Source organism: Bemisia tabaci, chromosome 2, assembly GCF_918797505.1.
Source record: "Bemisia tabaci chromosome 2, PGI_BMITA_v3".
NCBI classification, from domain to species: Eukaryota; Metazoa; Arthropoda; class Insecta; order Hemiptera; family Aleyrodidae; genus Bemisia; species Bemisia tabaci.
The window spans coordinates 61504661-61528815 of NC_092794.1; the positions used below are offsets into that span (position 1 = coordinate 61504661).

Genomic DNA, 24155 nt, shown 5'->3' on the forward strand with positions numbered 1-24155 from the left:
TACTTTCGTCCTTTTAAAGGCTTTTTGGAGGGCTTCTTCCATCCGCTTTAAACTCTCAGCAAATTGTCATATGACGTGTTAGGTGGTTAAATAGTGAATATTATCACTTAAGAAGAAGGACTGATTGTAAAATATTTTTAAAACTCGGCAATATCCGGTGATAAATGGTTTTGGCCAGCTTTTCAGGCCCAATACCACAGTGTGCACCGACCAACGCGTTTGCCGATCGAATCAACTACAGGTATTATGCGTAGGAAGTCAAAACGCCTTCAATTTTTTGAACGCAATACGGACATCCGTCGAGGTTGTATAGATGTATCAAGGCGCCGTAGCAAGCGCGTCCCATTGTTTATCGTTACAGACGAATATAAGTTGAGAGAGGCCAGTCATAATGCCTTCAATTTTATACATACATATTTTCGGGCGAAATGAGAGACGACGTTTCTCCATTTGCGACGTTGCAGACTTCCTTAGAAATTTTATTTTTCTTTCGAGAAGCTGGTCAACATAAAACTGAAATTCTCCATGATTTTTCGTATTCGATAGCAGAAGATTTGGTTCAAACTTTAAGGTCGTAAATTTGGATTGTTTCTCATGGAAGAGATGAATTAAGAACGGAAATTTTGAAACACCGCAATGGAGATACATGGTTTCGCACTTTAGTAGGACCGATACGGACATCCAACAAGCTTAAATAGTTGCATCAAGTCCCCGTCACCGCCGACCAACGCGTTTGTCGATCGAATCAACTACAGGTATTATGCGTAGGAAGTCAAAACGCCTTCAATTTTTTGAACGCAATACGGACATCCGTCGAGGTTGTATAGTTGTATCAAGGCGCCGTAGCGAGCGCGTCTCATTGTTTATCGTTACAGACGAATATAAGTTGAGAGAGGCCAGTCATAATGCCTTCAATTTTATACATACATATTTTCGGGCGACGCGCCGCTCCGCTCTGTTAGGCTTTAAAATTTATACTCGCATAGTCAGCGTTTTTCAACTCATGATTTTGAAATGTTTCCACACTCTGCATTGATTATTCTCATTTAAATTGATGGGGGAAAAATATAAATCAATTTATCAAAGGAGAATAATATAATGTGTGTTTTTTAAATATTGGTGTTTCCGTGTCAACTTTAATGATTTTCCAAAGCACTTTAATTTTTGCTTTTAAATTTTGTGCTTTTAATGTGCTGCAGATAGGTGTACGCGCAACCAACGGCTCAAAATTTGACGTATTTGACTCAGATCAACAAATTGATGTACAAATGGGTTTAAACTAAAGATTGCGTGCTTCTTGGTTTTTTTGTGTTCTTTTATTCATTTTTGCAGTCTCTGTCGGCACAACTGCGGCTTACTGAGATTAATGTCGCTTGGAAAAGGTTTTACAAATATTTGTCACGTTTTAAAAATATAAATGTTTTCAAAATCAAGTAATAATTTCGTAAAGAAAAAATTAAAAAAAGAAAAAAAGTACCTATATATAAGGTATATTGCAGCACATCGAATATTTTAAGGATAGAAAGAAAACCAAATGTTCACCAATGACAATTTAAATAGATTATTCAAAAGGAGAAAGTGATATAACATTTCATTTAGAAAATGAGCAACCATAAGAACACACCCTTCTCTCTCAATTTCTCATTTCCTTATTGTCAATATAATTTTACATACCGACTAAAATATAACGCTTGGACCAAGTCACTGTTGCTTACTTCACGTGCGGGCGTAAACTACTGGACAAAAAAGGTGCGCGGATAAACAATCGTTGACAAAATGTCATGAACCCGATTTTTTTTCAAATGGCACGGAAAAATCAGCAAAATATTCGACAGAAATCGAAAAGTCATACTTCCGTAAAAATTCGACTGATTTGAGTTGATTTTACACCCTTGGAAGTGAGTTACGTTTCTTCGTTTTCGGAACGACGAGCAGAAATTAGAAGCGTTGGCAAAAAGCTCCATTTGTAACGACTAGGGAGTCTTGCAGAGCGACAAAGCCCCGTCCCCCTACTTACCAACGATACGTAAATACGATTCATGTCGACAAATCCAGGGGTCCCGGCTTTTGGGGCGCGAGGCGCTTTTCTTTTGCTCAAATAAACGCCCCTTTCTCTGCACGCACATAATTAATCATTGCCTTTGTTTCCTCTGCGCTCTGTTCATATGTTGCCAAGACACGCCACATAATCTCACGGAGCGCATTACGGAGGGACTTCAAGGTTTTCGTCTGGAATTACTCCGCTGTTTGTATAATATCTACGTGTATGTGATATCTATGCATTATTGCATTACGGCGATGAGTAAAAGAACATAAAACGCAGGGCATTAATACAGCTAAAATCTTGTGGACACCCTCACAAAGATAACGGATCCACAACTCCAATAGTGATGGGCCAGTTGCGCTGGTCACAGAATCGTGTTTTGATGCTTGGTTCTTGTAGATAACTTGAAACTAATGAGATCTGTCCAAACTGCAACTTTCTACGTTCAATATTAACCGAGGTATCGCCCCTTGAAAAGTCGGGTTTTTTACGTCATCCACCGCGGTAGTGACACTCTTGGTTTCTTCCACCTTGCTGTCATCAATCAGAGAAACACACATTAGCACTGGTTACTCACCGTGAAACTCGGCTGAACGGCTGAGGACGTCAAAAACCCGACTTTTCAAAGGGCGATATCTCGGCTAATATTGAGCGTAGAAAGTTGCGATTTGGACAAATATGATTATCTTTAGCTAACCTTCAAGAATCAAGCATCAAAACACAAAAGAAAAACACTGAGACCAGCGCAACCCACTGGTCTCTTGGCGACAGGTGGAAGCTTTTACTCTCGCGGATTCAACACTTCCTTACGGACGCAATTATAAGGGAGCAACAGTCATCGTTCTTTTTTCGGCTGTTGACCTACGTACATGGTGGATGATGAGCTTCGGATGACGTCATGAGCCAAACATGTTTCCCAAACTTCGGCTTGTTTGCATAATGAAACTGCCAACACGTTGTTAAACATCAACCGTGTAGGTAAGTCAATAGTAGAATGCTGAACTCCCGAAAGTAAAGGCTTCCACCATAGCCGAGATACGAGTGAAGGGTCTCTTGTCTCTGTATAGGGTACAAAGAAAATCTCACAAGGTGAATCCCCCAAACCACGTATCTCGGTTTGTGACGTTTCAGACCTCTTATCATTTCCCTCTCTGCGCGAAGAGAGTTCTGGAAACGTCAAGGAATAATGATGATTTGTTCCCCTTCATAAAATATAAAAAGGGAGCGGAGATTTTGTAACACGGCGAACGAGATAGGTGGTTTTGGAGTTTCATTGTCGAAATGCCCATCCAGAGGCGGAACCAGCAATTTGGCAACGCCGGATTCCCTCCATTTAAACCTATGCTACATAATCGATTCTTGTCGGAGCACCTGGCCCCACCAAGAATCGATATATTTCCATAGGTTTAAATGGAGGGAATCCGGTGTTGCCGAATTGCTAGATCCGCCTCTGTGCCCATCGATACGCGGCTTTGGAATGTTGCGATTGTATTTGAATAATTTTGCAAGTTCATGCAATAAAGTTGCAATTTTTCACCGTGGAATTGCAATATTTCTACATCATTTGGTTAATAAATGCCTCTTTTAAAATGAAAAAAAAAAAAAAAACCGTTCGATGTGTCAGGAAGTCAGGCAATTCGCAACGTACAAAAATTGCAACTCTTCTGAGTTTGATTGCAATATAAATATCAATAAGAGGGGCTCCTTCAATCAGTGAATAGACAACAAGCACGACACTCCGTAACAATAGCAACAATTTTACCATGCGATTGCAATTTATTGGGACCTTTGCTACTTGGGTAGGCTTACTGTGGTATTCCATCCGATCTTTCATTGGAAAAAAACCCACTTTGGATCCAGAGTCCAGTCTCTTGAAAACATTGACAAGAAAAAATACTCTCGATTCAATCGGATTTTTGCTTGAATCAAAACGAAATCCGCTTAAATTAAGAGGCTTGGTACTAGATTTAAGCTAGATTCTGATTGAATCAAGAGTACTTTTTCTTGTCGATGTTTTTAAGAGTCTGGACTCTTGATCCAATGTGTTTTTTTTCCAGTGTTCCGTATTATTCTTCAAATCAAAATCATGTCGCAATAATTGCAAGTGAATGAATTGAAAATTGAGATCTGATCAAATTAAAAATTTTCAAAAACGGAGATGCATCCGAGAAAGCCAATCTGTAGTGAGCTATTGCGTCTCGTTTCCACTGAAGCGTTTTTGATTTTCGGACGAATTGAGCAATTTTGCCGGTAAACGAGAGATCATTATTCGCTTTTGTGGTTTGAGGTGCGGAGAACACAGGCGGGGCTTTGTTGGCCATTGCTTCGCTGCCGTCGGGATTAAAAATGCAAAATGGCGGGGGAACGGGGTTTTAAATTTTAAAGTATTTCCCAGAAAAACTACGTCAGCCCCTTCCACTCGTGCAGCCGCGGTGCCAAACGGGTGGAAATTGATAAATTGCTCCGGCTACAATAAATAGCCCTGTTCATTGCGTTTCTCGGCGGCTAATTCCTCTGAGAGTAGGGCTGCAGTTAATCCTGATCTGAAATATAAACTTTTTTCATCCTGCTACCTTGCAATTTTGCCGCTCGTGGTCTCTATTGGACATACTTATGATAAAAAGAACTATGTTGCACGCAATCCTTAAGCACATACGTTCTTTTGGCATAAATACGTTCTATTGATAGTATTGATAAAATGAATGAAAATCATCGGCGGATCCGGCAAATTGGCAACATTGTCTTTTCTCCATTTAAACACATGAAAATATATCGATTCTTGGAGGGGCCGGGTGCTCCCACAAGAATCGATTATTTAGCATAGGTTTAAATGGAGGAAATCCGGTGTTGCCAAATTGCTGGATCCGCCTCTGATGGAAACGCCGCGCAAAATGGCACTAGACCACTAGGCAGGGCGAGAGATCAAAAATCACAATACATTTTCGCATCAAAATTTCACATGACACGGCACACACATAGAAAGACGAGAATTTAGCGTTTCTTGTACTTGACAACCTTCCAAAAAAACAAAAATATGATTTTTGTACAAAATTTCGGCCCAATCCAAAAAATTTCACTAATTACAAAAAAAAAAAAAAAAAAAAAAATCAGGCACCCAAAAAATATGATGGCAGTACCGTTTGGATTCATCATTTAAAAGGAAATGATATCAAAACGGCCCAATTTCCTCTGAAATATGCCCATCTCTGATCAATAATTTTTTCGAAACCTTCCGACTCATCGCTGAGGAGACACTGATCATTACTTGACCCTTAGTGTACGTCCTTGTTTAGATGTCAAAGAGGTCTATATGAGACATGTAATGAATTTTTTTTCTTTAAAGAGATAAAAAACAAAAATCGTCATAAAATTGAAAAAAAATTCGAAGAAAAAAAAAGGAATGGGCCGGCCGGCACGTACAAAAAAAGGAGGGAAAATAGATACATTGGTATGCCCCGACATTTTGGCATGGGTGACCGACCCGGTCTTGCCACATCCATGAAGTTGTTAAGAAAGAAGCATTGTAAGTAGGAGGCACATAATATTCGCAATAATACGCTATGGTTCAGAAGTTTGTAAGGCCTTCTATCAGGAACCAACAAAGAATATGGCATTGCTTGAAAGTTGTTAAGTTGTTCACTCACGTGTGAATATCTTTCAGTCTATCTTTCAATGACGATTTCGAGAAGGACTGATCCTCCTTTTGACGATGATACTTGTTCATGTACATACTCTACCCAAATATTATAGGGTTTTTGGGGTTTACTCTCCGACTTAATTAGTAGGAGAGCTTAATGGACCGCAAACCGTGCAGAAAAGCCCGGTCGCGTTGTTTCGTGTAAATCTAGTTAGGCAGCAGCCACCCGTCTTTTTTTTTTTTTTTTTTTTTTTTTTTTGTCGTCATTTTTTAGGGGGAGTTTTTTAGGATTGGGCCGGGGTGGCTACCGCCACCTAGAATTAAAATTTTCGGCATGACAAGAGACGGAAGTCTTTTTGAGTCAAATTGAGCATTTGACTAATTTCAGTGTGTGTTAATTGCGCCGGAATAAATTTCATCACGGTGCCGGCGATTTTAGAAATGCCGTGCGAAACAAAGAATTATTTTATTTCCTTCTTTCATTATATTATACCAAATGTATGCTAATCGGGAAGGTTGGCTGATATTCGACTCTACTTGGGTGCGATCTTCCACGGAGTTTTAGAACATGATAACTTCAGGATCATTTGAAATTTTTACGACGCAAAATTTCGATAAAAATGGGTTGGATGAATAATGAGGTATGATCCAGCTGCAACGAAGTTTTCTTGGAAATATGATCCCCCCCCCCCCCCAGAATCACCTATAGAGTAATACTTTTTTGTTGCATGCAGAGTTAAATGTTTTTCAATCGTATAGTGCATGGATTATTACTTTTAAAAAAATCCTCGCGCTCTCGTTTTAAAGAGAATAACTACAGAATAATTAGAAGTCATACGACAGATGTTTTAGTGGGTTTTTTCCTCTGAAATGCCGAGAAAAATTCACTTGTTGGTTCACCAGTAGGGTCGGTGGTTGAATCGCTATCGAATAACATTGATCGATACAGCCCTATTTTAGGAAAACTATCGATCGATATCAAGGCCATTCGATAGCGATTCAACAATACAGGCGCAGAGAGGAAGCGAGAGGTAATCGTTCTATGAACCAGACGAATCGTGTCAAGGCAGACAAAGTTTGAGTGAGAATTTCAGTTTGAAAACTGCAGACGGTTTGATTTTTGTTTGATAAAATTCTTCTTTTACTTTCTCTTTAAATAAGTACTAAAATAAATGAGAGGTTAATAAAAGTATCAATTTTCATCAGTCTGGTGTCACTGAAGCTTGGAGCAGTGATAAACACTTAAAACAGTCATGCCTGGGGCAGAATTCATCTTGTTTTTTGTCTTGCTAGGACACCAGTTTCTTCAGTTTCAAACTCTGATGGTAAGTGATTGACATTCACACTAAAAACGCTAATAACTCATTCAGAGGTAGAAGTCTATGTTTGAAATTTTTACTGTATCGATTGTATTCTACGCGTACTTATGATAGCGAGATGTCATAAATTAATGTATGAATCCGAATCCGTCTTTTGATCCATTTGAAAAGGGAAAATCACTTGGGACGGAGCGGAGAGACAGTTGACCAATGACACGATGACCAATTACCATATTGACCCACCACCGATTTAATCATAAACCGACGGTGTATAAGTCGGCGATTACATAACTCGGTTTGCGACATCGCAGACTCCCTGTTATACTTTATCTTTTAATCGGAAAACTGCTCAACGGCAATTCTTTAAAACTGCCGTGATTTTTCTTCTCTGAGCGAAGAACATTCTGAAAAAAACTTCACGGAATGACGTCAATTCGTTCTCCTTTAAAAAAATAACATAGAGGCGGAGACTTTCAGACATCGCAAACGAGATATGATTGCGGACTAACACCGTCGAAGTGCTTTGTGCGATTATATATGTTTTGTCGATTAGAATGAGACGATTATGATGTGATTCAAATAAAAAGAAAATTTTTCATCGGGCAGATTCCTGCCCCCCTCCCCTCCAAATGGTCGCATTCTGCCAATAACTGATCCACTCCGACTTCCTTTGAATATACATTAAAGACGCGACGCACAGTGGATCGAGTCAATTAGAGAGGTCGGACATGAAATTTATGACAAAAATTGCAAATTTTAATGTTTAATTCCACACATTTCAAATTTTAAGTGGTGTTTCTGGAAGGAAATTTTACGAGGAAAACAACAGAACCACTTTCATAATCTTAAATTGCTGCATGAACGGAGTTATGAGCTTTTAAAGTTTCCAAATCTTGTCCGATCTCCTCCATTGACTCGATCCACTGTGCGACGGTCTAGTTGTTAGTGATGACGCATTCATGTGGTTCACTGGAAAAAAAAAAAAAAAAAAAAAAAAACACATTGGATCTAGAGTCCAGACTCTTGAAAACATTGACAAGAAAAAATACTCTTGAATCAATCAGATTTTTCCCTAAATCCAAAGGAAATCCGCTCAAATTAAAAGGCTTGGTTCTTGATTTAAGCAAGAATCCGTTTGAATCAAGAGTATTTTTTCTTGTCGATGTTTTTAAGAGTCTGGACTATAGATCCAATGTGTTTTTTTCCCAGTGTTTGATCTTACCTAAGGAATCTCTATTGCCGAGGTTTCTGACCAAAGTGGGATCTCCTCTCCTCCAGTCCCTGAAGGTCCTCCGATTGACTTTAACCGAGGTCCCGGTGGTTGCCCCCAGGGGCGCTCCTGCCTGAGGCTGGCCCTGCGGCGCTGCGAGGCTCGAGGCTGAAACAGATGAGACTGTTTTTGAGTCAAGCAGAAGTCTAAGATCCAAATATTCTGCTTAAGCGTCACAGATATCAGCGTGAATTCTCAGATATGGCGCCATCCGTTCTGGATACAATCGATGTAGGTACATCAAATTCGACCATTATACTGCCGTGCCAAGGAAAAACGCCGTATGAACATGCGAATGTTGCCAAATTTCCTCTTAGGTAATATATATTTTTGAAGAAAGTTTTGAATATTTTTCCTTGAAATTTTCAGACTTTTTGGATCTAATTACGAACGAAATTCTCTGAAAAATCGGGAGAGGAATATTCACAAATTTTCTTGAATCTTCGTCATTTGTCGAAGGAAATTTGGCAACGCTTGATGGCTCATAAGGCGTTCTTCTTTAGCACGGCAGTATAGGTGAGTGATTTTGGAGAAATCGAACGTTTATCCTCCATATCAATTATTGAGGAATGTTCGAGCCAAAAAATGGACCGCGTTAAACAGAAAGAAACCAAGCCACATGAGCTATTGCCAAATTTAACAGGGAAGTTTGATTTTTTACGAGAGAACGTTTGTGCAGATTCTTTTGAAAATTTTGAAGAATTTGCTTTATATTGTGGAGAAAATTCATTGAAATTTGCACAAAAATCCGCACTATCGTTTTCATGTAAAAAATTAAATCGCCCGATTTTTGGCAATAGCTCATGTGGCTTGGTTCCTTTCGGTTTAACGCGGTCCAAATATCTTCCAAAATCGTAATATAATATAATGTAGAATTGCGTCCAAGAGATCGGACTCCAAGCTCACCTTTGATATCTTCGCCTGCTCATCTTGTCCAAGATCCTGGCTTCCATGCTCATTATTCAACCTTCCACTCATGTTTTTGAGGGCAAAGTTCATTAGTTAAGAGATCCTCTTCAGTTCATAGAGTATTCATTAATTTATCAATGAAAAAAAAAACCGTACATTCTTCCTAAAAGCCGTTCACGGAGCTGTCTGAGAGGGTACCTTCGCCTAGCATAGCCTAATGTAAAGTGGTATATTACTCCAATGGCGCAAGGATCATATCGAGACTCACCCCCAAAAGTGCAGAAACCTATTTAAAATAAAGGAAAACTTAAAAAGAACACGTGTGTGATTTTTGTCAACACCTTAACAAGAATTTTATGCGAGGATTTTTAGACCGGCTTTGAGGATTGTTCTTTGAAAATTTGAAAATTGAACGTTAAAAGTATAGTTCCAAAAGAGAGAAAAGTAAAAAGAAAATGTCTCGTTGAAGTAAATTCAAAGAAACTGTACAAATACTGCTCAGATAGATATCTGAATTTTTTTGCGATTTTGAGGACCGGGATGTTGTAGTGTATTTTAACAATAAATGCACTTTCGGAAAATTGAAAATGTCGCGATAAAAATGAGTGATAGTTTACTTCCTTGGTACATTAAGCAAAGCTGGAATATGTGTAAGAGAAACGAGAACAACGTCTTCACTCAGCATCGCATAAAATGAGAACTAAACGAATTTCATTTTAACGCCTGGATGCAACTATTCGAGCTCCACGGATGTCCGCGTTGCATACGCAAGGGATTGAAGGCGTTTTATTGCTCTCCAGGCAATCGCTGCTTCACCAGCGGCGCGGAGGCTTGGCGCTTGGCGACAGACTTCACTGCAAGGATCCAAAACGACAGGAAGCCTTCGATTATCACTACGAAGACACATCTTAGTCACGAATAGTTGCTCTACAAATCATGCTCAGCTCACTGAAAAAAGTATGGGCTGAGTGATAGTAGCACGAGCATGCTAATTACCAACAGACTCGATGTTACCACATACCGTAACTCTAATCGTATTCACCAAACGTATCATTGACGTCACAGATGTTTGGTTATCCTCACTCTACAGTATCACTGTGTCAAAAATCAAGTCGACTCATGATATAATTTACCATACCTCTGGTAAAATTCGCCACACTATACTTTTAGCGCACATCGCAAGAGTGAAGCAAAAGAGATGCTCTGGTCTCACATCCTTCGCATACGTGCTTGCAACTATTCGTGCCTACTGTATTTTTACAGCATTAACGAAAAATTGAAGGCGCTTTTTAGGTCCTCGTCGTACACCCCTCTGCCACGCCGGCCGCGGTGCGGGTGGGGTGGTAAGTTCTTTGAGTGTCCGTAAAAGTTCGGCCGTAAAAACAGTAAAGTTAGTGTCGCCAGATCAAACCGTACCATCAATGGTTTCAGGACATTTTGTCAGCGATTTTTTGTCCGCGCACCTTTTTTGTCCAGTAGTTAACACCCACACGTAAAATAAGCAACAGTGACTTGGTCCAAGCGTTATATTTAAGTCCGTATGTAAAATTGTATTGACAATATGGAAATGAGAAATCGAGAGAGAAAGAGGTGTTGTTATGGTTGCTCATTTTGTAAATGAAATGTTATTACTTTCTCCTCTTGAATCATCGTTTTAAATTGTCATTGGTGAATATTTGGTTTTATTTCTATCGTTAAAGTATTCGATGTGCAATATACCTTATATATGTATAGGTACTTTTTTAATTCTTTTATTTTTATTTTTTCTTTACGAAATTATTACTTGATTTTGAAAATATTTATATTTTTAAAACGTGGCAAATATTTGTAAAACATTTTCCAAGCGACATTAATCTCAATGAGCCGCAGTTGTGCCGACAGAAACTGCAAAAATGAATAAAAGAGAAAAAAAAACCAAGAAGCACGCAATCTTTAGTTTTAACCCATTTGTACATCGATCTTTTAGAGACAAATACGTCAAATTTTGAGCGTTTGGTTGCGCGCACACCTCGCTGCAGCACAATAACAGCACAAAATGTAAAAGAAAAAATTAAAGTTCTTTGGAAATCATTAAATTTGACACCACCAATAATTAAAAAACACACATTGTATTATTATTCTCCTTTGATAAATTGATACATATTTTTCCCCATCAATTTAAATGAGAATAATCAATACAGAGTGTGCAAATATTTCAAAGTCATGAGTTAAAAAACGCTGACTATTCGAGTATAAATTGTAAAGCCTAACAGAGCGGAGCGGCGTGCTGCCAGCTCGAGAGGCTCACTGGCGCCTACAAACCTATGTGGATACCTCACGCATTGCACAAACGCGCATTGGCGCCTACAAACCTAAGTGGATACTTCACGCATTGTGCGATGCGTGAAGTATCCGCTTAGGTTTGTAGGCGTTAATGCGCGTTTCCCGCCCGCCGTGCGGCGGCGCCTGAAGCAACTATTTCACAACAGAGGTGTTGTACAGTATTATACGAAATTGAACGTACTAAGAATAACAGGCATCCTTTAAAAGTAAAGATCTTTCCTCGCAAAATTAATCAAGATACTTATCGTACACAGGAAAAATCTAAGAGCCTCTAGCTGAGGCAAATATAGAGGTTTATCCGGTTCAGGTATAACAAAGTGGGAATTTCTTGAAAGATAATTAAGTCCTGTTACAAAGAGGTGTAGAGAGTTTTAGTGAATTTTGTCGAATGGAATTGACGCTCCCCCATTTTTACCAAAACTCTCAACTATATATTACTAGCGGAAAGCCCGTGACATGAAGTCACGGGTCTAGATGCTTCACCAAAAATTTAGTTACGGGGAGCATTAGGTCGATATTGTTTCGGGGATGATGCCACTATTCGACCACATGGAAGCTTATTTTGCCTGAGTGAGCGTGCCATTTCACGACGATGCCGCTTTTCGACCACGCGGAAGCTCCTGTTGCCTACACTGAAATTGAGGGCGAAATGAAATGACGTTAATTTATCATTTCCAGTTTGGTGGAATGCTATTTTTTAAAAACGTTCCAAGTAATCGTGCAATTTTACGATGAAACAGCAATTCCACTATTTCCACGTTCTTATTTTATTTCAATCTCCCTCTCACTGCTTTCTTCTTTTTACTTTTCATTTCTTCTGTCTGTTTGCTTCTCCCACTTTCATTATCTTCTGCTTCTCTCTAAACTTATTCTAGCTTATTTTCTTTCACTTTCCTTGTTCTGCACCATTCGTTGTTTTCCTTTTTCTTCATGGTCATCATCAGCATCAGAATCATAATCATCATCCTCATCTCTCTCTTTTAGTGTTCATGTGCTCGGACGGGAAGTAAAAAAAAAATAAAAACAGCTTAATGAATAACAGTTAAGAGGAGCAACTACTTTACTGACAAACGCGGTCCCGACATGACATAAAAACAAATTAGCAGACAGAGAACGTCTATTGCACGGACGATGATACCACTCTTCGACCACGTGAGAGCTTGTGTTGCCTACACTAATCATTGAAGGCAAACTGTAATTTCACGACGACAATACCGCCATTCAACCACGTAGAAACTCGTGTTGCCTACCTTGAAATTTAAGGTGAACTGAAATGGCGTTACTGTAATCTTTTCCTGCTGTTTGATAAACTTTTTCTTTTTTTCTTTTTTTTTCAATTGGAGAGATCGGCAATCCACTTGATAAGTGTTCAGCACAATTTATGGTGAGAGGTTAAGAGCGTGAAGAGGGTCTTGATCCGGTAGACAAAAAAAAATGTAACATAACCTATAACCTACCAATGTGTGATTTTTTTTTTGTATCTTAATCTCAATTTATAAAACTCGACACATTTAATTTATGTTATAATTCAATTAATTTAAAATCAAATTCTTTGTCCGGCAAGGATGAATGTTACTGAATTAGGATGAACTTAGATTAAACGGGATAAATGCAGTTTTATGCTTATCAATCCTTTTGCATCTAGAAAATGCAGAAACTTGGTATTACGGACGTTTACGGTTGGATGCGAATGAAACTCTGGGTCCTGTTGGTTTTTGGTTCGACAAAACATGCCTCTTCCGCAATGCATTTCTGAAATGTCAAATAGTTTCAAAATGGCAGCATGCGAATCCACCCGTAAACGTCCGTAATACCAAGTTTCCACCATTTTCCTCGCCATTTTGAGGTTATTCAGAATTTCAAAAGAAAAATAAAAATAGAAAAATAAAATTAGTGGGGGGGGGCTACGGGAGTTAGAAAAATGAGCTGGGAGGGGAGGGGTAGAATAAATGCTGGCAAAAAAATTAGAACTAACCTGGCAATGATTTTTTTTTTAAAAAAAAAATAAAAATAAAAATAAAAAAAAATATATATAAAATCCGTTGACTTGGCCGAGAAATGGAAATAAAACATCAGCTGATAGCAAACAAAGGTTACCAAGGAAACCAAGGAATGGAACTTTCATAAAAACAGTTTAGTGGAAAACAGCGTAAGTAGGGCACTTACGTTAATTTACCGTTTATAAGTAAACGGTAAATGCGATATAACCGAAAATCTATACAGTTCTTCATCAGATCAAAATGGACAAAATTACAAAATTTGAGACAGCTAACGTAAATCTAACGATAGTTATCGTGAACGAAAGAATTGCTGACATAGATCCGGTAACTATTATAGGTGGGATTTTCCGTTGGACCAAATAGATCAAAAACAAAAAAACTAGCAAACCCCCATTCTTCTAAGACATTTTACATTTTCATCCAAAAACGTCGTGAGCAATTGTCGTTTGTATTTACATGTGGGCCAATTAACTTTGGGTCTCAACTGGCACGTGGACCGGAACTCCCGTGCCGAAAAAACGTGTGGACGTAAGTTACTGGAAAAAACAGGTGCGCGGACAAAAAGTCGTCGACGGAATGTCCTATAACTCCATCAATATATCAAGGTCAAGTGTTGTGATTGGTCCAAGTCATCAAATATGCCATAATCACAATACCCGACTTTGATATTTTGATGGCAGGCTTGATTGTGTGACATTAGTTTATGTAAGGTGTTCTATATCGGCCGAACTATTCGGTTTGTGTAGCCGTGCTCTCGGTTTTAGGAGCCATATCCTCGATTAATGTAACCGAGCTTATTATATACTTCGGTTTAATGTGAAAGCTCGGTCGTATAAACTGAAGATACGGTTACATGAGCCGAGTGGGGCCGATATAAAACAACACACTTCCGGTTCATTTGATCCAAATTTTTTCTTAGTGCCCCTCGGCACAGGCTTCATGTTCGTGCCTAAATGGATCTAGGAGAAAAAGTTTCTCCTATGTTAAATTTGGACATCGAAAAATGTTATAGGAAGAATGGTTAAAGTGTGCGAATACCCCTCCCCCCATTTCCTGGCTACGCAATTGTAAGTGGATTACATTTAGCAATAAGGAACCACTACCTCTGACCGATTTTAGAAACAACATCGATGTCATTGGTTTCCCCACGCACATATCGACGGTGAAACTACCAAACCACGTATCTCGGTTTGCGACGTCGCAGACTTCCTGTCATACTTTATTTTTTAAATGAAAAGCTACTTAACGTCCAGTCTTGAAAATTTCCGTGATTTTTCCTCTTCGTGCGGAGAAAATTCTGTGAAAATTTCAAGGAATGATATTGATTTGGTCTACTTCAAAAAAATAAAATGTGAGCGGAGATTTTTAAACACCGCAAACGAGATACGTGGTTTGGTAGTTTCACCGTCGATATGTGCTTTTATGGGAAACCCCTGGAGGTGTTTCCTTATTGCAAAATGCAATACAAGAAAGTGGCCGAGTGCAAGTGATTGATACTCGTGTTTTATTCCAGAACAACGCGAATGACAACGGGTCATCCGACGAAGGTTCGCCATCTAACTCAGATGCAGATTCTATCCCGACTTTTGAGGAGATGATGCAACATTTCAGGGTGAAATTGAGGAGACATCACATTCTGGATGACTGCAGTGCCCCTAATCATGGCCGATCAGCAAGGCTGAACTGTAGAGATGCTTTGGACGCCTTCAACAATCTTACCGTGGAAGAGAGAGCAGTCTGCCCGGACGCCAAAAGTGCGAATTGCAGGCAGTGCGGCCTCATTCTGTGTCGATGTACTTTTATGTGTAGACCCACCGAGCAGGAAAATCGGGCCCGACTGCGACGATTTCTGCATCCGAGTAGAGTTTTCAAGTGCAAACCACTCCGCGACATAGTTCGAGCGTTGAACCTAGCCTGAAGGAACAATCTTGGAGAACTAGAGGCCTTGGCCCTCTGGCCGAGTACCCCAACCCCGGAGCGCGCTTTGCTGTCTCTTATTGCTAGATTCAACACCTCTTGTTTAGTTCAATTTTCTGCCAATTTTTAAATTCCCGCCATTCCACATTGGTGGGAATTTCAAATTTTGCTTATTGCCCCTTCGCTTAGCTCCTCGGTCTACTTTAATATACATATAAAAAAAAACCTGAATTTTTTCCTCGAAATAAACCTAATTGCAGGATCGCCTTTATATTTTTAAATGAATATTTCAGAATGAGTGAGGTAACTCTACCCTTGGGTAGAGTACCTTTTTGGGAGAGTATGGACGACTCGACTTATGCAGCTCTTAGGGCCCAAAAAGGCGACAACGTGTAAAACAAAAATCACAAGAAAAACGCCGCTGACAACTTATGCATTTGAAAGATTAATCAATATGGCCGACAGCGCATTATATACAAGCGTCCATAAGGATTAAGACTTAGAAACTGAGAAAATTAATGCGAAATCAAAGTCTTATTCGTGCTTTTATAATTTATGAAACGACGGGTAGTAAAAATAGTGAAAATTAGTACAATAATTGGACGTATTTCTGTCAAACAGAACTAAGCGCCATAGGGATAGGAAGGTAGAGGGGGGCTTAATTGGATCAGCGGCGGATCCGGGCGTCGCGTCGGGCTCATTCCGCCCTATATTCGCAATGCTTTTCCATGGCGCTTAGTTCCGTTTGACGGAACGCGCTACCCGGCATGCAAAATTCTTCAAAAGGAACTCAAATCGGCGCTTAGTTCCATTTGACAGAAATACGTCCAATTCGAGTTCATGGGTTGGCTGCCCTTTTGGGCCCCACGAGCTACATGACCTGATCAAACCTAACCTCTAAATTTCCGAGTTGTCCATACTCTCCCTATAAAGGCACTCCACCCTGGTTTTTGCGTTTGGCCCAGATATTCCAGACCAAATTCTCATCAAAGACCAAAATCTGTCATCGGTGTCAAACTCGCTCCTAATGTAAACAAACAAACGGCGACATAGTCCGGACATAAACAAAGCGGATCTCGTAGAGATAGTCGAGATGTTCCAGACTAATTTTCTCAGCGTTATCGTTTCTTCACCTCGACAAAAGAACTTTCGTCCGCATCCATCTATCCATTTCGTTAAATCAGATATCAATTACCGCGTTGATCTGTTCATTGTGGTTTCAAGTGAAATTGCAGCGAGATACTCCGGACTCCTAACGTAAACAAAGCGGCCTGCACCTGGTCGAGATGTTCCGGACTCATTTCTTCATTTACGTTTCTTTTCTTCATCTCGACCAAAGAAGTTTCCTGCGTGTCTAAAGCAACATTTTCCGGTTCCATTGTTAGAGAAGAAACAAGCCATTTTGTAGTAAGTTAGGATAATATTTGTGTTGATTGAGTGGCATGAGCATTGGACTACCTGGTACCTGGCTGCGCCTTGCCATGAGCATTGGACTACTACTACCTGGCTGCGCCTTGCATGGCAGCCTTTATCTCAAGATGATGGGGCGAAAAACTTATTGGTTGATGTGCAAATCTGAATCCTAAATCTCTAGTAACGGTAGTTGTGAAAACCAGATGGATGTACAATGATAGGTACCTTGCTCCTCACTTACTTTCTTATGGATGTTCTCTGGTCTCTCCAAGGTTCTGATTTTGCGTTGCGTTGAAGCCAATGCTTCAAGTGTAGCTATAACAACCAGACTTCGGAGATACCAATTAACAATCTAGCAGTCACCAAATTCTCCAGCAAACCCGCATAGTTGTCTATTAGCAGCTGAAGAAGCTATGGAAACCGTATTTACCTATGACAACAAAATTTTTTCCATCGGAACTCTGACAGTAAGTATGAGGGGGAACTATCACCTTTAAGGCATGTTTCTCCATGAATTTTCTTGTTGTTTGGCATTAAACTAACTAGAACTCAAGGAAAATGAAGCAAGACTTTACATATAACCATGTGAGGTTCATCTGCTGAAAAAATAGAATAAGGTCTAAAAATTCCTAATGAACATCACAAGATGGTTCTGCCACCAGCAGCTCATTTTTTAAGGCACGGATCAAATACTGTGGTTATCTATTATTCTCATGGTGCCCATCAAATTATAGGTAAGAAACCTTGTCCTGTAATAATAATGGCATGGAATGGTGGGCTCTAATTGGTAACTTGACCATCCCCAATAAGTTATCGAAAGAATTTACTTCTTAAAAGATCCTCTGTGAATAAAGCCAAGTAAATATGCAGATAAAAGTCCCGTGTGATGTGTGAAGTGTATTCAAAGGGAAGGGATGAAATTCTCAAAAGGTAACGTCCAAACTTGCAAAGTTGTAGAGGCTCTAGGCACAAATTGGACAAGGTGCCGCTAAGAAATGACTAAATGAATTTTTTATTGTTATTAATTACGGAAAAGAGAATCAGGCTGAATGCCAAAATTTGGAAAGTGTAGGGTGGGGCTGGGGGTGGTGTAGGAGCCGAACCATCTTCGAGATCACGGGCGGCGAGCGGCAACCTGATTGGCTACGAAGATTGCCGAGCACGGCCGAAGGCCTACTCGCCGCTTGGTAGGTGTTGACGGCGGTTTGACAAACAGCAGTTTTTGGTGAAATGTGGTCCGGAATATCTGGGCCAATCTGTTCACTCCTCCACCCTTGGGTCCTTGCTTTTTGGAGAGCGTCAGGAGGATCCGGGAAAAAACCGAATACGAGCTCGGCATCGCTGTGTCATGGGGGGGGGGGGGGCAGAGCAATTGAGCCTTTGCGGGTAGTTTGTCTTTGAACTTAATCCACCCCGCGCTGTGCCTCCCTCTTCCTCGCCCCCCGCCCCCTCCTCCCCGCGTTCCCCCGCTCCTCGCGCAGCAACACGTCGCTTTCCCGGGTGGGAAATAAACCCTGCGCCGTGTTTACTAATTCAGCCCCGTTTCGAAGTGTTTACAATTTCAATTTCCACGTTTATTGTCGCGACTGGCTTAGCGCTCCGATTACCGCCTCCCACGCGCTTCGTCGGGCGTTAGCGCCGCGGGGTCTCGCCGGGCTCGCCCGGTGCCTCGCGCCCACTGTGCGCCGCGCCGCGCGGGTGACCTTTCCGCCGCGGTAATTTCTTCATTCATTTTCAAGTGGCTCTCCCGCCGGCGTTAAGCGACGTCCGCTTCATCAAAATTTTCCTCTTGTTTTAATTCCTCCGTTTTGTTTCGCCGGCTGCTCTGTTTGCTCTTTTCTCGCTCTTCTGTTCAGCCGTGCTGAGAAAGAACGACGTAGGAGCCTCCAGGCGTTGCCAAAACTGGAAAAAAACACATTGGATCTAGAGTCCAGACTCTTAAAACCATTGTCAAGAAAAAATACTCTTGATTCAATCAGATTTAAGCTTAAATCAAGAACCAAGCGTCTTAATTTAAGTGGATTTCCTTTTGATTTAAGCTTACATCTGATTGAATCGAGAGTCCTTTTTCTTGTCAATGTTTTCAAGAGTCTGGACTCTAGATCCAATGTGTTTTTTTTCCAGTGAAATTTCCTTAAACAATCACTAATTTTTAGGAAAATTTGTGAATATTTTTCTTCGATTCTCAGATAATTTTGTTTGTAATTTGATCTGAAGTGGCATAAAATTTAAAGGAAATATATTCATAACTTTCCTAAAAAAATAATTATTTTATCGGAGGAATTTGGCAACTCTCGAATGTTCATACGGCGTTCTTCCTTCGCACAGCAGTGTTATTCAAAATCCTCGAGTCCGCTCCAGAGACAATATATTTTAGGAACCCTGCACTCCTACCTCCCCTACATTGCTTTCGGAAGTCGACGCTCAGATTCGCCTAATGATGAATGATGATCAAAGAGTTGAGCAATTAGTTTGGCAATCCTGACCTACTTTATAAAAGCTCGTCCAGCGAGTGACTCGCTGCAACAGGTGAAAGATGGCTCGGGTGCCTGAACCAGGGTCGGACTGGCTCGCATCTGAGGGCGTAGACCCTTGGCTGATTAAAGGGGCGTAATGTTATATTTCCAGGTAGGGCAACCCTACGTGGAGAGGGGTTCAGAAAATTTTGGCAAAGCAGTTTACGCTATTTTCAGGTCAAAAGTTTATTAATCGTAGAGGGTAAAAACTGCAAAATTTAACGTATCGAAGTAACTGACAAACTTCTAGAATTAAAGAAAACATAAAAAGTTAAAGCCACCAGACGCATCTAAGCATCATTATTTCGAAAAGAACCGAGCCAGTGCTGCGGTAGGTCTGCAAATCCACTCTAAAAAAGAATCAGACAAGAAGCTGAAAAAAAGAAAAGAACGAGTATCAACACAGCCGAAAACAGGGAAGACGTATTCAGGCCTCTTTTTTGACTTTTCTCCCGAATCTGAGCGACAATTCATTTACAGCATAATATATATAGCAGAGCATTGAAAGCTCACGCTTTGCGTCATCGCGCCTTCAATTTTTCAGATGCAGCACGGACGTCCATCAAGTGCAAATAGTTGTATCTCTGCGCCGTCGTAAACGCGCATCCTTTCCCTCGCTTTATTTCCATATTGTGTTTGTTTGCGTTTGTCTTATTCGTAATGGTGCTTCAAACTAGTAGCACAGAGCAGAGCATTGCGAGTTCACGACTCACGCCATCGCGTCTTACATGTTTCATATGCAATGTGGACATGCATCTTGCATTACAATTTAGATGTATCTTATTTTTCAATTTCGAGATAAATTAAGGTTAAATTTGCCCGAGAAAGGCGAAGGTAGGTCCAAATCAATAGTCATTTTGAAAAGGAGGAAATATATTTAAAAGTCTCTCAAGAGGTCTATAATGGGTGCGTATGTGTAAAAATCGAACCGACCATCGCTTCCAAGGAAATTGAATTAAGAAGGGGGATGATAAAGCGCCTGTATGTCGACAAAAAGGTGAAAATTTCACAGAAAAGTGTTCACGCGCTTCAGAAAGTAGTTCTCTGTTCACCACTATCATGCGTAAAAGCACCTTTCTTTACTCCTAGGTCTCTCTTCTCCCGTTCATTTAAGACAGTTTTCGCGTTTATTCTCGGTCGTAATTTTTTTTCTCTTCTTATTTTACTATCTGTCAGAGAGGCGCGTTCTTGTCGCGCCAAGGGGGCATATCTGCCAATGGAAGATCGGCCATATGGCTAGTCCGAGCCTGGCCTGAACTTTTGGATACAACTATTCGTGCACGAGTGTATGGCAACGTATCAGCCCATTTTGAAGGCGTTTTAAACTTTTAAACTCGCTTAGCTAAGTGATCACTTCAACATGACAGGTTGGCTCATCACTACTAGACCACGTGCTTCGGTTTGCGACGTCGCAGACTTTCAGTCATTCTTTATTTTTTTAATGGAAAACTACTCAACGTCAATTCTTGATAACTTCCGTGAATTTTCTTCTCTGTGCGAAGAAAACTCTGTGAAATCTTCAAGGAATGATATTGATTTGTTCTCCGTCAAAAAAAAAAAAAAAAAAATGGGAGCGGATACTTTCAAACACCGCAATTGGACGTATCTCTGCCAAACGGGACTATGTGCAAAAAGACATGATCCCTGAGATCCATAAGAATAAATGAATAACAGGGCTCACTTCATGATGCACATAGTTCCGTTTGACAGAAATACGTTCAATTGAGGTACACTGGAAAAAAAAAACACATTGGATCTAAAGTCCAGACTCTTGAAAACATTGACGAGAAAAAATACTCTTACTTCAATCAGATTTAAGTTTAAATCAAAAGGAAATCCGCTCAAATTAAGAGGCTTGGTTCTTGATTTAAGCAAAAATCCGATTGAATCAAGAGTATTTCTTCTTGTCGACGTTTTTAAGAGTCTGGACTCTAGATCCAATGTGTTTTTTTTCCAGCGACGTGGTCCGACAGTTCCACCGTCTATGTGCATTCGTTTAAGATCAGAGGGAGCAAACCGAGGCATTTTCCGCAAACTAACCTAACTTAACGATGCTTCCTGTTCCCCTATTTTATAATATCCCGCCTTTTTTCCGCATGCGTCGAACACTGAAGTGTTTTTGAAGTCGCCCGAGCGAAATGAACTCGGCCGAATGATATACGCCCTTAGCACAGATGCATCCTCCCCGGATCGGAAACGTAGGATATAGATCTTTATCCTTTTGAATCGGCCAACAAGCCAATAAATGAGGGCCATTAGTCGAACGTGGAGGAAGCGATTGTAATGAGGAGCCATCTACTCGCAGCTCTCAGGGCTCTGTTGCCACTTTGCACCTCGTTGCAATTTCTCAAAACATCCTCCGCACATTGTTTTGGACAAAAACAGTAAACGGACCAATTTTTGGGTAGAACCAAATCATATTGGACAAATTTTCAAGGACTAAAAACCGTGGACGAACAAAATGGGACGAAAAGTTCATTGGACAAAAAAAATTAGACCAAACGTCCTGTAACCACCATCTCGGTCTCGGAACAATCCAGTTTAATTGGACCGCGTTAGAAAGAAAGGAACTGAGGAACTACATCAGCTATTGCCAAATTTAACTGAGCAATTTAATTGTTTACAAAAAAACGGTTGTGCAAATTTTTGTGAACATTTTAGTGAATTTTCTACATATAAAGAGCGAAGCAAATGCCTTGAAATTTTCAAAAAAATCCGCACAAACGTTTTCTTGTAAAAAATTAAATTGCTCTGTTACATTTGGTAGTAACGGATGCGGCTTGGTTCCTTTCTGCTAATCGTGGTCCAATTTTGAAGGAAAAAGGCAGAGGGAGGCAATAATGTTTGGAAGGGGAAAAATATACTCCAAAATGCATCCAAAAATTCCCTTTAATTGGATTGCATTTTGCAATAAGGAACCACTATCTCTGGCTCCTCCATAAAAGAACCTTTCTGCTTAGGGAAACCAATGTCGCATATGTTGTTTTTAAAATGAGCCAGAAAAAGTGGTTCCTTTATTGCAAAATGTGGTCCAATTGTTCAAAATGAATCAATATCGCAGCTCTTTATACTTCAACCGCGTGAAAATGAATTGAATCAAGGGAATTTAGTGGAGGGGCGTCATGTCCAAATTCTCTCTGTCAATGTACTCTAAGAATAGGCACACATGCCTAGCACAAAACTCGATTTGTGCGTCTGGCAGCGTTGCATCGGCGCTTGGGAGAGAGGACTCGTAACTGCAGCATCGAAAAAAAAATTGGTCGAAGCCCGGGGAATAATAGCTGAGGTTTCTAAACTGCACGAATCCAAGATGAAATATGACAGAGTAGTTCATTGCAAATGGATCGGGTTTGTCGATTCGCGGCAGCAATCCGTCTAAAGTCTATCAAATGAATTTTTTCTGTTATAATTTTATCTCTGTCATAACTCGTCACAGGTTTGTTGTGACTTTCTCGAGTTCCACACTAATATATGTCGAAGGCAAATAGTCAAATCAGGCATTTTGTCAAATGCAGGCATATAGTCAAATATTCTTACTTAGATTGACATTTTGATTGTTTACCCTAATTTTAGACAAAATAATTCGTTGCTCTTGTAAGAAAGATTTCTCCATAAACATATGCAGCATACAATCGTATGTTAAACGATCATAAGATCCTGAATACACATTTATCATGACATTTTCAGCACGTCATAAAACATGGAATTTTTAAAATTTTAACATTCAAATGTACTAAAGGCATGTAAGAAGGAAGGAACAAGGAGAGTTCTCGGATTTGAAGAGTTACTTTTACAGAATTCCGTAAACTGTCAAAATTTGACTACCGGCCTCGGCATTTGAGAAAATGCCTGATTTGACTAATTGCCTTCGACATATATATTTACATTGAAAAAAGGAGAGGAAATTGAGAGAGTCATACAGTTCTGCTGGAAAGTCATTGTTTGAGCATTCGGCGTTCAAAGAACCAAAATTTTACCACTGAAGTACCCTCACGAGAGTTACGGAGGGATCTTCCTCATCCCATAGTAGCATTAGCTTATGGAAAAATCGTAATTTATCGAAATAAAGGTGCAATTTTGCCATCATCAATTATTCTCGATTTGTCACGATTGAATGACGATTTTACCGTCATAAAAAATTGTTATTTCATTATGATGATGAAATTGAGAGTGATTTTTCAAATGTTGATCATCATGGCTATTTTATCGTGATTTTATCTGAATATATTACAATTGGCCATTCGACATATCGCGGTGAATTCCCCGTGGTAAATCACGATAATCTACCGATCGAATTGCAACTTGTCACGATCTTTGCTTATTGCTGTCAAAGTAACAAATCAAGTTTCAGCTCAATATACTCTCACCTCAATTGGTGCCGTGTATTGAGTCCCTGTTTGCTAACAATCGGCGCAAGTGTACATATCGACGGTGAAACTACCAAACCACGTATCTCGGTTTGCGACGTCGCAGACTTCCTGTCATACTTTATTTTTTAAATGAAAAACTACTTAACGTCCAGTCTTGAAAATTTCTGCGATTTTTCCTCCTCGTGCGGAGAAAATTCTGTGAAAATTTCAAGGGATGATATTGATTTGGTCTACCCAAAAAAAATAAAATGTGAGCGTAGATTTTTAAACACCGCAAACGAGATACGTGGTTTGGTAGTTTCACCGTCGATATCCTGGTTCCATTATTACAACTTCAAAATACACAAAGAGCTACTTAGGCCAATATCGCGGGTTTCTAACAATTCGGTCGTCTCTTGTAGGGAAAAGCGACCCATGGAAAGCTGGTGAGAAACGAAA

At 40.0% G+C, this 24155-nt stretch overlaps 1 protein-coding gene across 2 annotated transcripts in view; it reads right to left on the minus strand.

The window, feature by feature from the left end:
• LOC109039665 (uncharacterized) overlaps positions 1 to 24155 on the minus strand; it is a 206515-nt gene that overhangs the window by 11007 nt on the left and 171353 nt on the right. The window contains exon 3 of one of the 2 annotated variants that reach the window (XM_019055259.2): positions 8223 to 8393. In XM_019055259.2, the coding sequence (XP_018910804.1) occupies positions 8223 to 8393 (171 nt within the window). The remainder of the gene's footprint in view (positions 1 to 8222; positions 8394 to 24155) is intronic. The other variant, XM_019055260.2, reaches the window with a different exon arrangement.